The sequence below is a fragment of the Primulina eburnea genome, chromosome 8, assembly GCF_022965805.1.
Source record: "Primulina eburnea isolate SZY01 chromosome 8, ASM2296580v1, whole genome shotgun sequence".
NCBI classification, from domain to species: domain Eukaryota; kingdom Viridiplantae; phylum Streptophyta; class Magnoliopsida; order Lamiales; family Gesneriaceae; genus Primulina; species Primulina eburnea.
Window position 1 is genome coordinate 4,190,877 of NC_133108.1, and position 12,548 is coordinate 4,203,424.

Consider the following 12,548-nt stretch of genomic DNA (forward strand, 5'->3'; position numbering starts at 1 on the left):
CTTTGCAGTTTTGTTATGTCTCGTAATTGAAGAATAATTTGTATTTGATGCTTTGAGTGTATTTTGTCAAAAAGTGTTGCTAAGTTTTGTTATTTGAATGTGAAATTTGTGTCATCTTTTATGTATTTCTATTGTATGTCCTTGTGCATTATCTCTTAGAGTTATGATCTGTTTTTTTTATTGACTTGTTCTTCTATCTATTTCCAACTTTTACAGGTTGAAGAGAAATGAACATAAAAAAACTTTGAATGAATTTTGGATATAAAAATGATAAAAGAATCAAAGCAACTCAGCACACAACAGTAATTGATGGCTTAAAAAGAAAGCTTTGGAAGAGGTAATGGTGATGTCACGTTTCATGAATTGTTGTTTTGAACCAAAACATCTATCGTTAAAGATAATTATATTGTATATTCATTTATGACTTTGAGGTGACATGAGATTATATAACCAGAATTAAATTTTTTTACTCTTATAATATTGAATGTAGAACAAGTATTACCACATCAAAGCAAGCATTAAAGAAATTGAAAATAAATCAACCTCCTGGTAAGAGGCATGTTATAACGGTTTCAAATCAGCTACCAAAACTACCAATGAATTTGATTGCACGAATTGTGTGAAGCTGAAATCGAGATCGTCACAAGGTATTGCAACTATAATTAACTTTGCGTTCTTAAAAACATTAAATTATTGTGTATACTTTCTCACAATTAATTTTTCAGATACCAGATGACAATTTTGGTCGAAGATGAAAATGAAATAGCTAGGCTGACGTTGTTTGAAGAGGTTACTAAGACGTTATTAGTTGCTCCCTAAAAAAATAATCGACATGCGTACTAATGTGAATTAAAACATTTATTTAAATAACATGTACAAAATTTATATTGCTGAAAAAAGGTAATGTGAAGCATGTAACAATACTTGATCAACCAAACAAAGAAGATCACAAATTTCTTCCAAGTTAGACAAGTCTGTCTCGACCAAAAATGAAATAACATCAATAATTGTGGATGGTTTAGAGAAACCACAACTCAAGATAAATGCTGATAAGAAAAAGAAATAATTGAAACATAAATAAAATTTAAAATGAAGACAAGAAAAAGTACTAATACAAATGACAAAGGAAATATCAAAGCAAATACGACATAAAGATAAGAAGACAACAAACGCAGATAAGAAGACAATAAGCGCTAAAGAAATGACTAAATCATAGAAAAAGAAACAAAGTTTATAATGTTCCAAAGAAAGAATCATAAAATTTCAAGATTATGAAAAAATTTCTGATTTAAGTAAAAAAAATCAAGAAACTAAAACAAAAAAGTACCACAGAGATGACTCAAAAACTAAAAATTAAACGAGAAAAGATTTGATAATATTTTTTAATATTACGCATTTTCGGATCTTTAAATTTCATTCTGTATAAGTTTTTTAAGTCCACCAACTTCTATAAATTATGTCGTACAACTTTGTCATTTACTAGATATCTAAAATGGAGGAATATTAAAAGTGGACCAGTAAAAAATTCTTCTGCATTGTCAACAAGAATCGTATGCATTTTTTACAACGATGCATCTAAACGAACCCCAGTTGAATTTGGTGTAATTGTAAAACTGAAGCCAAATTCGGAACTGCAACGTGTTCGAATACGAGAATGTTTCGAAGTGTGGTTCGTTCGGACTTTGTGGACCTACCAGTATCCTTTTCAATATTCTTCGCGTATCCTCCTTTGTCTGGCACTTCAAGTAAACGCTCTTTCCTTGTCAAATAAGAATCGATCGGTCGGTGTTTGCATTTCCTCTGCTTACAAATTTTATGCGCGTAGGTACCACATTACACCCAAGAAAGGCAGCTGGAATTCGGAAACTTTTCTTTCTCATTCACATGATTCAACGATCTTATTTTTCCTGGTAAGTGCGATCGGTGATTTTTTTGTTGTTGTAACTGGGTGTGGATCCATGGCCCATTTGGAAATATTGCAGAAAGTTCGAGTCTTTATTGTGTTTTATTCTGAATATTTGGATTGATTCACAATCGTCAGATTCTGATTAGATGGTCTTTCTTTCTATTTTATTTTTGTTCATTTGGGATGGGCTTCTTGTGATTTTGGCAAATTATGATTTTATATGCGGGTTTTTTGGAGTATATATAAATCGACATCCCTTGTGTATGATGTAGCTTTTATTGATTGAATGTGGATAACCAGTTCTTGTTATTTAAATTTTTTTCCATCACTGAATTTTGTTGAGTGATTTGTATTTTGCCTGTGATCGCTGTATTTCTCTGTGTATCTAAGAATTTTGCCCTTTGTTTTTAAAGATTGAAGGGACATTCTGGATTTAGTTTCTTCATGGCTAAATATAAACCAAAGAATATTCTGACCACTGGAGCTGCTGGATTTATAGCGTCACATGTTGCAAATAGGCTGATCCAGAATTACTCGGAGTACCGAATAATTGTTCTCGACAAGCTAGATTACTGTTCAAATTTAAAAAACCTCGACCCTTCCCGATCTTTTACCAACTTTAAATTCGTAAGGGAGATGTTTGTAGTGCTGACCTTGTGAACTATATGCTCGACACAGAGAAAATCGACACAATTATGCACTTTGCCGCACAAACATGTGTAGATAACTCATTTGGCAATAGTTTTGAGTTTATCAAAAACAACGTTTATGGTACTTGTGTACTTCTTGAAGCTTGCAAAGTTTTCGGGCAAATGAAGAGATTTGTCCATGTGAGTACTGATGAGGTCTATGGGGAGACGGATGAAAACGCCGCTGTGGGTAACCATGAGGCTTCACAGCTCCTTCCAACAAACCCTTACTCTGCATCTAAAGCCGGGGCTGAAATGCGCTGAAATGCTCGTTATGGCATATGGACGGTCATATGGTTTACCGGTTATTATCACGAGAGGAAACAATGTATATGGTCCCCACCAATTTCCTGAGAAGTTGGTCCCAAAATTTATTTTCTTGGCTATGACAGGAAAGCCCCTTCCAATTTAAGGGGATGGATCCAATGTTAGAAGTTATCTTTTTTGTGAAGATGTTGCTGAGGCTTTTGAGATAGTTCTTCACAGGGGTGAAGTGGGACATGTTTATAATGTTGGAACGGCTGAGGAAAAGAGAGTTCTTGATGTGGCAACAGATGTTTGTCGACTGTTTTCGTTAGATCCCTCCAAAATGATAAAGTTTGTGGAGAATAGGCCTTTTAATGATCAAAGGTATTTCTTGGACACTCTAAAGCTTAGAAAATTGGGATGGTCCGAGCAAACTAAATGGGAAAACGGCCTGAGGAAAACTATGGAGTGGTATGTAAGAAATTTTGACTGGTGGGGTGACATTTCTGCAGCATTACTCCCTCATCCAAGAATGCTTTCATGCCATTTCATAGAGAAAGATCATCCCAATGCGGGGCAGAATTCTGATCAAGATCAAATTGGATGTGGTACCCAAAAGTCATCTTTGAAATGATATTATGATTTAGCAAAACATTACGGCAGATATAAATAGCAGGGTGCAAGAGAACGATTCTTGACTGCTCTCTCCTTTTGTATACTGATGATTCATGTCCTCCTTGCTGCTGGAGGAACATTAATCTATTAATTTTTGGATTTATCCCCTGGAAAGGATTTTACTTGACCAAGGTGTATACCTCCTAATTGATTAAATTGCTTAATATTTTGTGCCATTTTTTTCCTATATTTGTAGTGGAAAATAAGCCCTCGTACTTATTTGGCGTTCAAAAAGTCTCATTTGTAGTAATAGACGTATTTTTATGCATTGATCTTGCTAATGTATGCAGGTAAAGTAGTCTAAATATGGCCCTAGCACTAGTGCTAGATCCAATGATAAACCATTTTCTATTGCTGTTATTTTTGCTCGAATCAACTGAAATGAAAGTAAAAAAGTTTCACGTTCAGTCTTTATCTCATGAATTTACAATAAGGTAATACTACTGAAATATATCATCTTGAATACCACTGAAATAACCCACAATAATAATACACTTAGTGATTTACTAATCTCCCAGACACACACACACACACAAAAGTGTAGCACAGCCTGTTTAGACTGGGGGAACATTTAACAAGATTGCTTTGTGATAATAGCAAAGAATTTGTGTATTTCAATGATACAATCTTCATGGAGCAAGAGTTGCCTAATTTCATGGTAGTTTAGTTATTTTACATTGCATAAATGTCCGCAAACAAGATACTGATCATCTTCAACATCTTCTTACATGCCATGATCCAAGCACACTCAATAGAAGCAGGATATAAAATATTTCCCATTACTAGGTCCTTTCCAACCATTGTCAACTGCAACACAAAGTTACGTTTTAGGAGTCGTAAGTGTTGGGAACGACAAGTGAACTAAACCATATAGAAGCATTAACTTAGGACACCGCATTAATTCTTGTTAAATGGAAATCATGGGCACGTTTGGTCCACAAAACCAAGTAATGATAATAAGGAATAACAAGAAATGGATATCATACACTAGTTGGAGAGGTGTTTGGTCCTGGCGAGAGTAGGGGTGACTGGGTTCAAGAAGGTTGACTACTGGGAGGAAGTTGTGAACATCGTATGTCTGAGACGACATGGGCTGATACTCTGATCCCCCGGCTGCTGCAGGATTGATTAAGTTCAGTTGCTGCTGTGCTCTCTCATTCTCAGCTATCTGCACCTTCAAATTATTTTCAAGCATACACAAATATATATTTTCTTATCATTTCTAATTTTCAGTTTAAGAAACTATATCTGCCGGTGCGTCACGGACGCAAAGAGGATTAGCATATGACCTTTGCCCGCAGATACATGTTAGCATTGTGCAGCTCCAGTTCCTGTTACAATATGATCAAATTCATGATTTGGTATAATATTCATGAGCATTATGGTCTCAAACCTAATCTAAATCTCAACTTCAATAAAAAAAAGTATATGAAGGATAAATTTGAAAAGCAAATATGTTTAAAAATTAAGAAAACTATTAATTATTACAATTTTAATATTTTATGTTCTTTAGAACATGAAATTGGTATTCATTTAATCTTAGATTTATGATAATTCTATCATTTTATTTCTTGAAAAACTCGACCTCCATGCTTCGTACGTTATAGAAGACTGAAAAAAACTGGAAACTTGATATTAACTAAAACCCAGATTTTTTTTTAAAAAATCATTAATATGCAAACGTAGCAATCAAATATTCCGGAAAACTTGAACATTTAATGAACAGAAATACAGACACATACCCTCTTCTGCATAAGCTCTATCTCGGCGAATAGCAGTTCATTCTGCGAAATTCGACCATATGATATAAAATTAGAACACGTTTATTTCGAAGAATGTGATAATAAACTTCATTACTGGGACAGTGGTAGTCACAAATGAAACAAAAATGGAATTATATATTATTGTGTGAATTTTACTTTTGGAGATAGAAAAATTGTTCGGAAACAAAGCGAGAATAGCAGTCCACAAAATTTTGGAGACTTGGTAATGAGTTTTACCTTCTTGGAACGGATTCTGCTGATAGCTTTCTCCACTTTACTTTCAGTATTCTTCAGTTCTTTCAAAGACATGGAGCTAACACCCTCTCCAAGAATTTGCCTATATATATATACATAGTAAAATGTCCGTAATAATCTTGTATAACTGGCATTTGATCAAACTATAATATATATACATATATATATACGACACCTGTTTGAAGTCTGTATCTCTCTTATTTGTCTGCGCAGTTTGGCGGCTTCTTGCTGGTAAAACTGGTAATTCAACAACCAATGGATATCACTTTAGGAAGGTAATCAAAATTTATATATAACAATTTTCTCTCACGAATCTACTGTGAGACGAGTCAACCCTACCGATATTCACAATGAAAAGTAGGCAAAAACTTGTGTGAGACGGTCTCACGGTTCGTATTTTGTGAGACGGTTTCACGGGTCGAAGTTTGTGAGACAGATCTCTTATTTGGGTCATCAATGAAAAATATTACTTTTTATGCCAAGAGTATTACCTTTTATTGTGAATATCAATAGGGTTGACCCGTCTTACAGATAAAGATTCGTGAGACCGTCTCACAAAAAACCTATTCTAAAAAGTAATATTTTAGCATAAAAAAAATATTTTTTTCATGGATGACCCAAATAAGATATATGTCTCACAAAATACAACTGGTGAGACCATTTCACACAAGTTTTTGTCTTTTCTCTCAACTATATAAATAATTTCCGTTTTGATGTTTTGTTTTTTGTATTCTTGAATTATTAAATTTTATGAGTCAAGTTTTAATAATGTGCAAGAAATTGATAACTTACCCCTGAAAATATGATGATCGAATAAGCTCCATTTAATTTGTGTGTTTAGCTTTCCTTCTAAACATTTCATTTAATAATCTATACATTTCATTCCTTTTAGTTGGAATATAAAATTAATAAGCATCATTTCACATCCATTCCTAACGGGTATATATCTGTTAATTTTTTGTTTGATAATATTTTAATTAATTATAGGTATCTATCTATCTATTTATTTATTTCTAAACAAATAAGAAAAAATAAGGAAAAAATCATTTCTTTAAAGTGAAACCAAGATAAAAATTAGGTAACCTGAGTGTTAGCTTCAGATGTTGACACAGAATTGGAGGGATCAGAGCTTGCTTTCTTGTACCTGTCAATAGTTGCCCTAACACTGCATCCACAAAAACCTTCAATTTGTATCAAAGTTTTATTTCTATCTATACATTCTTTAGTTGTGCTTCGATGTGTGTAAGATGTCAAGCTTTTCGTGAAAAACCTTCAAATTTTGTTAAGAAAAACTTTTGGTGTTTCTATTCCCTAATAAAATTTTCAAAGTTATTTTCTAAAAAATGTTAGTCAAATACAAAAAACTTTTGATGCAATTATTTTGTAATTAGTTATAAAGTGACATGCCAACAAATATAAAAATTAGTGAAAATTTGCAATTTTATAGACCTGTAAGTTAGTCTCTTTTGGGTTTTAATTTTGTAATTTGTTAACTTTTGTTTTCATAGAATAAATTGGCTTTGTTTGGGTTTTGGTCATTTTTTCCCTACAAACCACTAAATCAATCGAATATGATTTATTTGATACTGATTTTCTGTTACGTGGTATATGTGGCGAGAATTAAGCACATATTACTCAAATTAAAGTTCATCTCTTAAAAAATAATAAAGCAAAATGACCATCAATAATTCAAAACGAGAGAAAAAAAATGTCTTTTCTCATTATTTTTATTTATGTTTATCTAATATATGTAATATAAATTTTATTTTTGTCACATAAGCCACGTAGGAGAGTATATATGCATGCCAAATAAGCAATATCTGGTGGATCTAGTAGTTCCGGGCAAAAAATGACGTCCAACAAAAAAATATTCAAGTTACTAAATGAAAACCAAACTTTGACAAGTTAAATGATTAAAACAAAAAATTACATGAAAACTTACCGGACTACAATTACAATTTTCCCTAAAAACAACTATGAAAAGCAAAAAAAAAAAAAAAAAAATCTTATTGGATCAAAAAGTTCTACTAGATTTCTTCATACACATATGTCATCATAATAATAATGATTTACACTTTATTCTAATAATTATATCAACTGGAATTTCATGCTAACTAGATTTGGTGTACTATTTATAAATCTCAAATTAATCATGATAATTCTTGGATGATCTATGAGTCAAGCCTCAAACCATATACCTATCAATATCCCTTGATATTCGAGGGATTACAACAAATAATTCAGGATTTGGTCATCCAATGGATGTCGATCCAAATTCAACCATAATAAGTTGCCAGATACCTTAAATTATTAGAACAACCTCTTTGGTGATCAATGATCATGAGTTCGATTAAAAAAAAATGATCATGAGTTCGAATCACACTAGAGCGCCATCCATGAAAGTATATATGTAGTAAAATTCTATAGAGTCTCGATCGGTGGCCAGAACAAGATCATAACCATCCAAGGTTGAGGGATATATCATTAAATTTATCATGCAATTGATGTAAAGACTTGTATTTATTCTATTGATAAAAAGAGAGACATGATATAAGAGCCCAGCTCCGAGTATAGAGCATAAGATGAAAAATCAACAGCTAAATACATTAGAGTTTAATGCCAAAACTTCACGAGACCAATCAATATGGATTAATATTCATATTTATCAGGAAATAAAATTTGACTTAGTAGCTAGAACTAATTAGTAAATGAATAAAACATGCATATATCCCTATCGATGTTAATTTTGAATTAATTAATAAATAAAAATGTGTATATTTGCGAAGAAAATACATAAATTAAGCTAACATTTTGTGAGCATATATCATTCATTATTTTAAATTGAAAAAATCAAAACTTTGATGCAACGTAGATATCAAATGAATATTAGGGAGCTGATGATAAGATTCGGTAAATAACATGAATAATCAACAATCAAGCAAGGCTAGGATTTTGTCCAAGATTCTTGATGCAAAATTATGGATAATTTTTTTTTTAGACAATTCAGTACATTTTGAAATAAAAAATCTTAAACCAATGTGCAATTTTGTCCAAAGATTTTTGATACAATTTTTCTTATTAATCAAGAAAACATGAGGTAGTGTAGGATTCTTTGCCAACCTAAAAAGGTCACCTCTCCTTAAAACCATGGCATAAATGTATAATCAATATCCGAGTCTCACAGAAACATCACAGTGAAAACACATACATTCACTTTCAGTCAGGACAAGTTGGGGGGAAAACCTTAATTTCCTCGACACACCGATTGGCTGCCCTCTGCCACGCTGGCTCAAGATCCCACAATATGATTGGCTCTAGCATCTTTGTTCCAGGTTGATCTTGCCACGTGTCCCACACCCTTTTACCCCAAGGTTAATACCTCCCTCCCATTGATCAAGATCTAGACCCCAGTGGATTATTACCCACCTCGATTGATTCAAAATCCCGATAATGCTCCCATATCCCTTCAGTTTCTTCCTTTATAATTACAGCATTTTTGTTACATGGTTTTAAAGGCGTAAAAAATGTGCATTTCTTTGCCTGTTTACTGAAATTACATATACATTTAGTAAGTCTTGTTTGTCTGTAATCTCTTCTTTTGTTGAGTGCATCAGTGAATCAGAGCAGCCATTTTTCGCAAAAGTCAGTACTTCAAATATTTCCCATCTAATTAATTTAAGCTTTCTTCTTTAATATCCCTTTTTCTTGAAAGTTTAGGTGGCAATGGAGTGTAGTAGTTTTGCTTTATTTCCTTTCTATACTTCGACCCCTTTTCTACTTCAAGAAACCCTTAACGTTAACGTCTTTTTGAAGAAACTGATCGGCCACTTTAGCTGTGTCATTTTTCATGATTCCCCCTCCCATTTTTCTGTGCTAAAGAAGTTCTTTTAGAGCTTCAAAAAGTCAGAGTTTGAGAAGGGAGAAGAAAAGAAATCTTAATAGAACAAATCTACCGCAACACAGAAAGGGTAAATGTTTTTCACCTTTACAGATAATAAAAAAAAAAAAGAAAAGGCTTTGGGCATGGAGGAGAAAACCAAAGAAAAAGGGGGAATATGACAACCCTTCCCCCCTTGTCTTGAAGTGTAGAACTGAAATATCATGTCTGACATGACCAAAGATTCTATGGTTAAAACACATCACTTTAGGCGCACAACTTTGTTTCAAACCCTAACTATAGTCCCCTTGCCCTAATCCCTACTCCACTAGGGGTAAAACGGTAAAAACGGCCGAAGCCCAAGATGCCCATCTTCCGAAAATGAGATATTACATTGTTTGACCAACTTAAAATGGTGTCTTAACAAGTTATTTAGCCCTGCCCTTTTGAAATTTGAAACCCTAAAGTGCTAATTTTTAGGTTTAAAAATGAGACTTTGATTTGTTGAAATGACGGGAGATTAAGGGTCGAGAAGAACAAGGGAATGGGCAAATGGGAACTTGACAGCTTTGCAGATGAGTTTCTCGAGCTGACAGACGACATGTGGGGAAGAGAGAAAGAAACAAATATAATTAGCATTACATACATATATACATACAGACATTCACAAGGAAGCTGATTTTTGAGAAAAGTTTCATGTATAATTTCTTGATTGTTTAAGTTCTCTAGAACTGTTACATACACCAATTCTTCTTCTTTTTTTTTAATTAATCACAACAGATCTTGGAGGTATTATATCGAACAGGGAACTGAGAGATAGCACAGAAAAGAAAGGAGAACTCAGTGGAACTCATAAAGGAAAGCCAGCAAAAAAGTATCAAAGAAAAAACTAGTGAATCTGAAATGGTGATGGAAGACTCGATCTTAACTACATAAAAATTTATGTATGTCAAAGACATTCATTAAACTTACATGACAGAAGGTTAGATTCAAGCAATATTCATGTGATCATCAAATCTAGCTTTCCAAAGAACAATCAAAACAGACAAATCTAAAAAGATAAAGAGTAGGAAATAACAGTTAATTGAAACCTTTCCTTAAATTTTCTTGATGCCACACAACTACAGGAAACCATGATCTTCTCTCAGATGTCAAGAAAACTAGATGGTGACCTAGATTTATGAGAATGGAACTTTTGAAAGAAAGAAAAAAATCAAAACATAAGATCGTAATCTTATAAAAACAAAACCTTGAACGAAATGGGATTTTAAAAAATAAAAAGAATATTTAACCTGTTATTAGCATATTCATATAGCCTTCCACGGGTTGAGAAGACAATAAGGGCAACCTCAGCATCACACAAAACAGACAACTCATAGGCCTTCTTGAGCAGCCCATTTCTACGCTTGCAGAAGGTGACCTGTCGATTCGTCGTGTTTTCGATCCTCTTGATCTCAATCTTCCCTCTCCCATTTTTTCTCAACAAATTCGATGACTCGGATTCTTGATTAGGAAACGCCATCCCAACGAAAGCTGAAATAAGGAAAACAAAACTGAATGATTGTTCTTGAAAGTTCATCAAGATTATAGCCTGGTTTAAGGAATGGTTACAAAACAGCAAAAAAAAAAATGGAATTTAAATTTAGAAACATCCAAAATAAGCTAAACAAGAATTTTTTAGTCAATGGTTTGAATTAGTTTAGTCACTAACCTGGTAAGGAAACTATGGAAGGGAAGGTAAAAGGGAGAGCATGAAATATTGTTGTCAATTTTACACTATGCTATACAACAACTGTGAACAGAAGTGTTGCAGAAAATGGAATTGAGTTGTTCCAGCAGGCAGATATTTATATCTAAAATTTAGACCCTCCAACTACACTCTATTTTGCTTTATTTTGTATCTTCACACGATACAGTATATGTATAATAAATACTCAGACAAATTGATTAAATTTGAGTTTAAACCCGTTCTGGATAGTGATTTTTCGTATCGAAATTATAGGGGATGATGGATCATTTTGAACCTATCGTGCTGGTTTAGTCGTTTTTTTTTTTGCGATTTTTATTGGTCAAAATTTAAAATCGAAACGCACTTGAATTCAACAAGAAAATGTACTTAAATAAGTTGATGAAATTGTTCTAAAAAATTGTCAATTAATTGGTTGCATCAGACGCAAAACTCATTAGCAAATCAAAAAAGGAAAAGAAACTTGGCTACCAAAGTTAATCAAGAAACATGAGGTGTGTGTACACACACACACACACACACACACATATATATATATATATATATATATATATATATATATATATATATATATATATATATATATAATATATATATATATATTGTTTTTTTAAAGTAAAAACTTATTTTATCAACCTCAAAACTAAATCATTGAGAGGTAGGAGAGAAGAGGGCATTGCTGTCCACTTATTTGAAAGATCCATTTCTCTCAAGTATGGGTAAAAGGAGGAGAGATGAAGAGAGGTGGTTCTTTTGGAAAGTGACTATTAATGCTGTTGAATGAGACCTTGGTTAGGTTTCACTCAAGCAAAATTTTCTTTTCCTTTTTATCAATCATATGTTTAGAATGAACTATTTCACTCTTTCTACGTACCCTTTTGTTGAAAATTCAAGCACATTTTTTTTTTATTCAAACCATTTTTCAAAGTTTGGTTCAATGTTAGGCTACTAAACTTTGAAAACACATCCATCATTCACACTACACCAACCCCAAAATTTTTCCTATAAATACCATACATTTGCATCCATTCCATTCATCCCAAGACAAGCAAAAACACAAGCATTTGAGTGTTGTATAGCCTAGTCATTTAGATAAAATTTAGTATGCTCTGTGGTTGCGGCAATGTCCGATCTTCCACATCAGAAAGAATTTTCTATGTGATTAGAGTTGTGTGAGTTCCACTTCGAAAGTGAGATTGAGTATGTCATCCAAGAATAATTATTCTTGAAGTTCTTGGTGTCCCCTAAGTTGTTCTAGGGAGAGTTGTTGTTATCTCATATTGTTGTAGGAACGATTTGTACCCATTATTGATATAGTGGAGATTTCTTTTGTTGGACTTCGGTCTCGTGGTTTTTCCCTAATTTGGGTTTTCCACGTAAAAATCCTTGT

At 32.9% G+C, this 12,548-nt stretch overlaps 1 protein-coding gene and 1 pseudogene across 1 annotated transcript; one reads left to right on the forward strand and one right to left on the reverse strand.

Moving 5' to 3' along the window:
• The first annotated feature begins 1,611 nt into the window (after nt 1-1,611).
• Nucleotides 1,612-4,322, forward strand: LOC140838547 (trifunctional UDP-glucose 4,6-dehydratase/UDP-4-keto-6-deoxy-D-glucose 3,5-epimerase/UDP-4-keto-L-rhamnose-reductase RHM3-like; annotated as a pseudogene).
• On the reverse strand, nt 4,100-11,258 carry LOC140838548 (agamous-like MADS-box protein MADS1). The gene is made up of 9 exons (XM_073204937.1): nt 11,123-11,258; nt 10,704-10,944; nt 6,618-6,699; nt 5,710-5,771; nt 5,517-5,616; nt 5,259-5,300; nt 4,806-4,847; nt 4,503-4,684; nt 4,100-4,323 (listed from the first exon to the last, which is right to left on the reverse strand). Exons 2-9 carry the CDS (start codon nt 10,931-10,933, stop codon nt 4,320-4,322), a joined length of 744 nt encoding a protein of 247 aa, XP_073061038.1. The 5' UTR covers nt 10,934-10,944; nt 11,123-11,258; the 3' UTR covers nt 4,100-4,319.
• Between the last annotated feature and the right edge of the window lie 1,290 nt (nt 11,259-12,548).

What these genes read in the sequence shown, in the direction of transcription:
- LOC140838548 (XM_073204937.1), bottom strand. Translation starts at nt 10,933, where the DNA reads ATGGCGTTTCCTAATCAAGAATCCGAGTCATCGAATTTGTTGAGAAAA. An exon ending in GCAGAATCCGTTCCAAGAAG is followed by an intron (nt 5,301 to 5,516) that starts GTAAAACTCATT and finishes CGAATTTCGCAG; the next exon opens with AATGAACTGCTATTCGCCGA. An exon ending in TAGAGCTTATGCAGAAGAGG is followed by an intron (nt 4,848 to 5,258) that starts GTATGTGTCTGT and finishes ATATTGTAACAG; the next exon opens with GAACTGGAGCTGCACAATGC.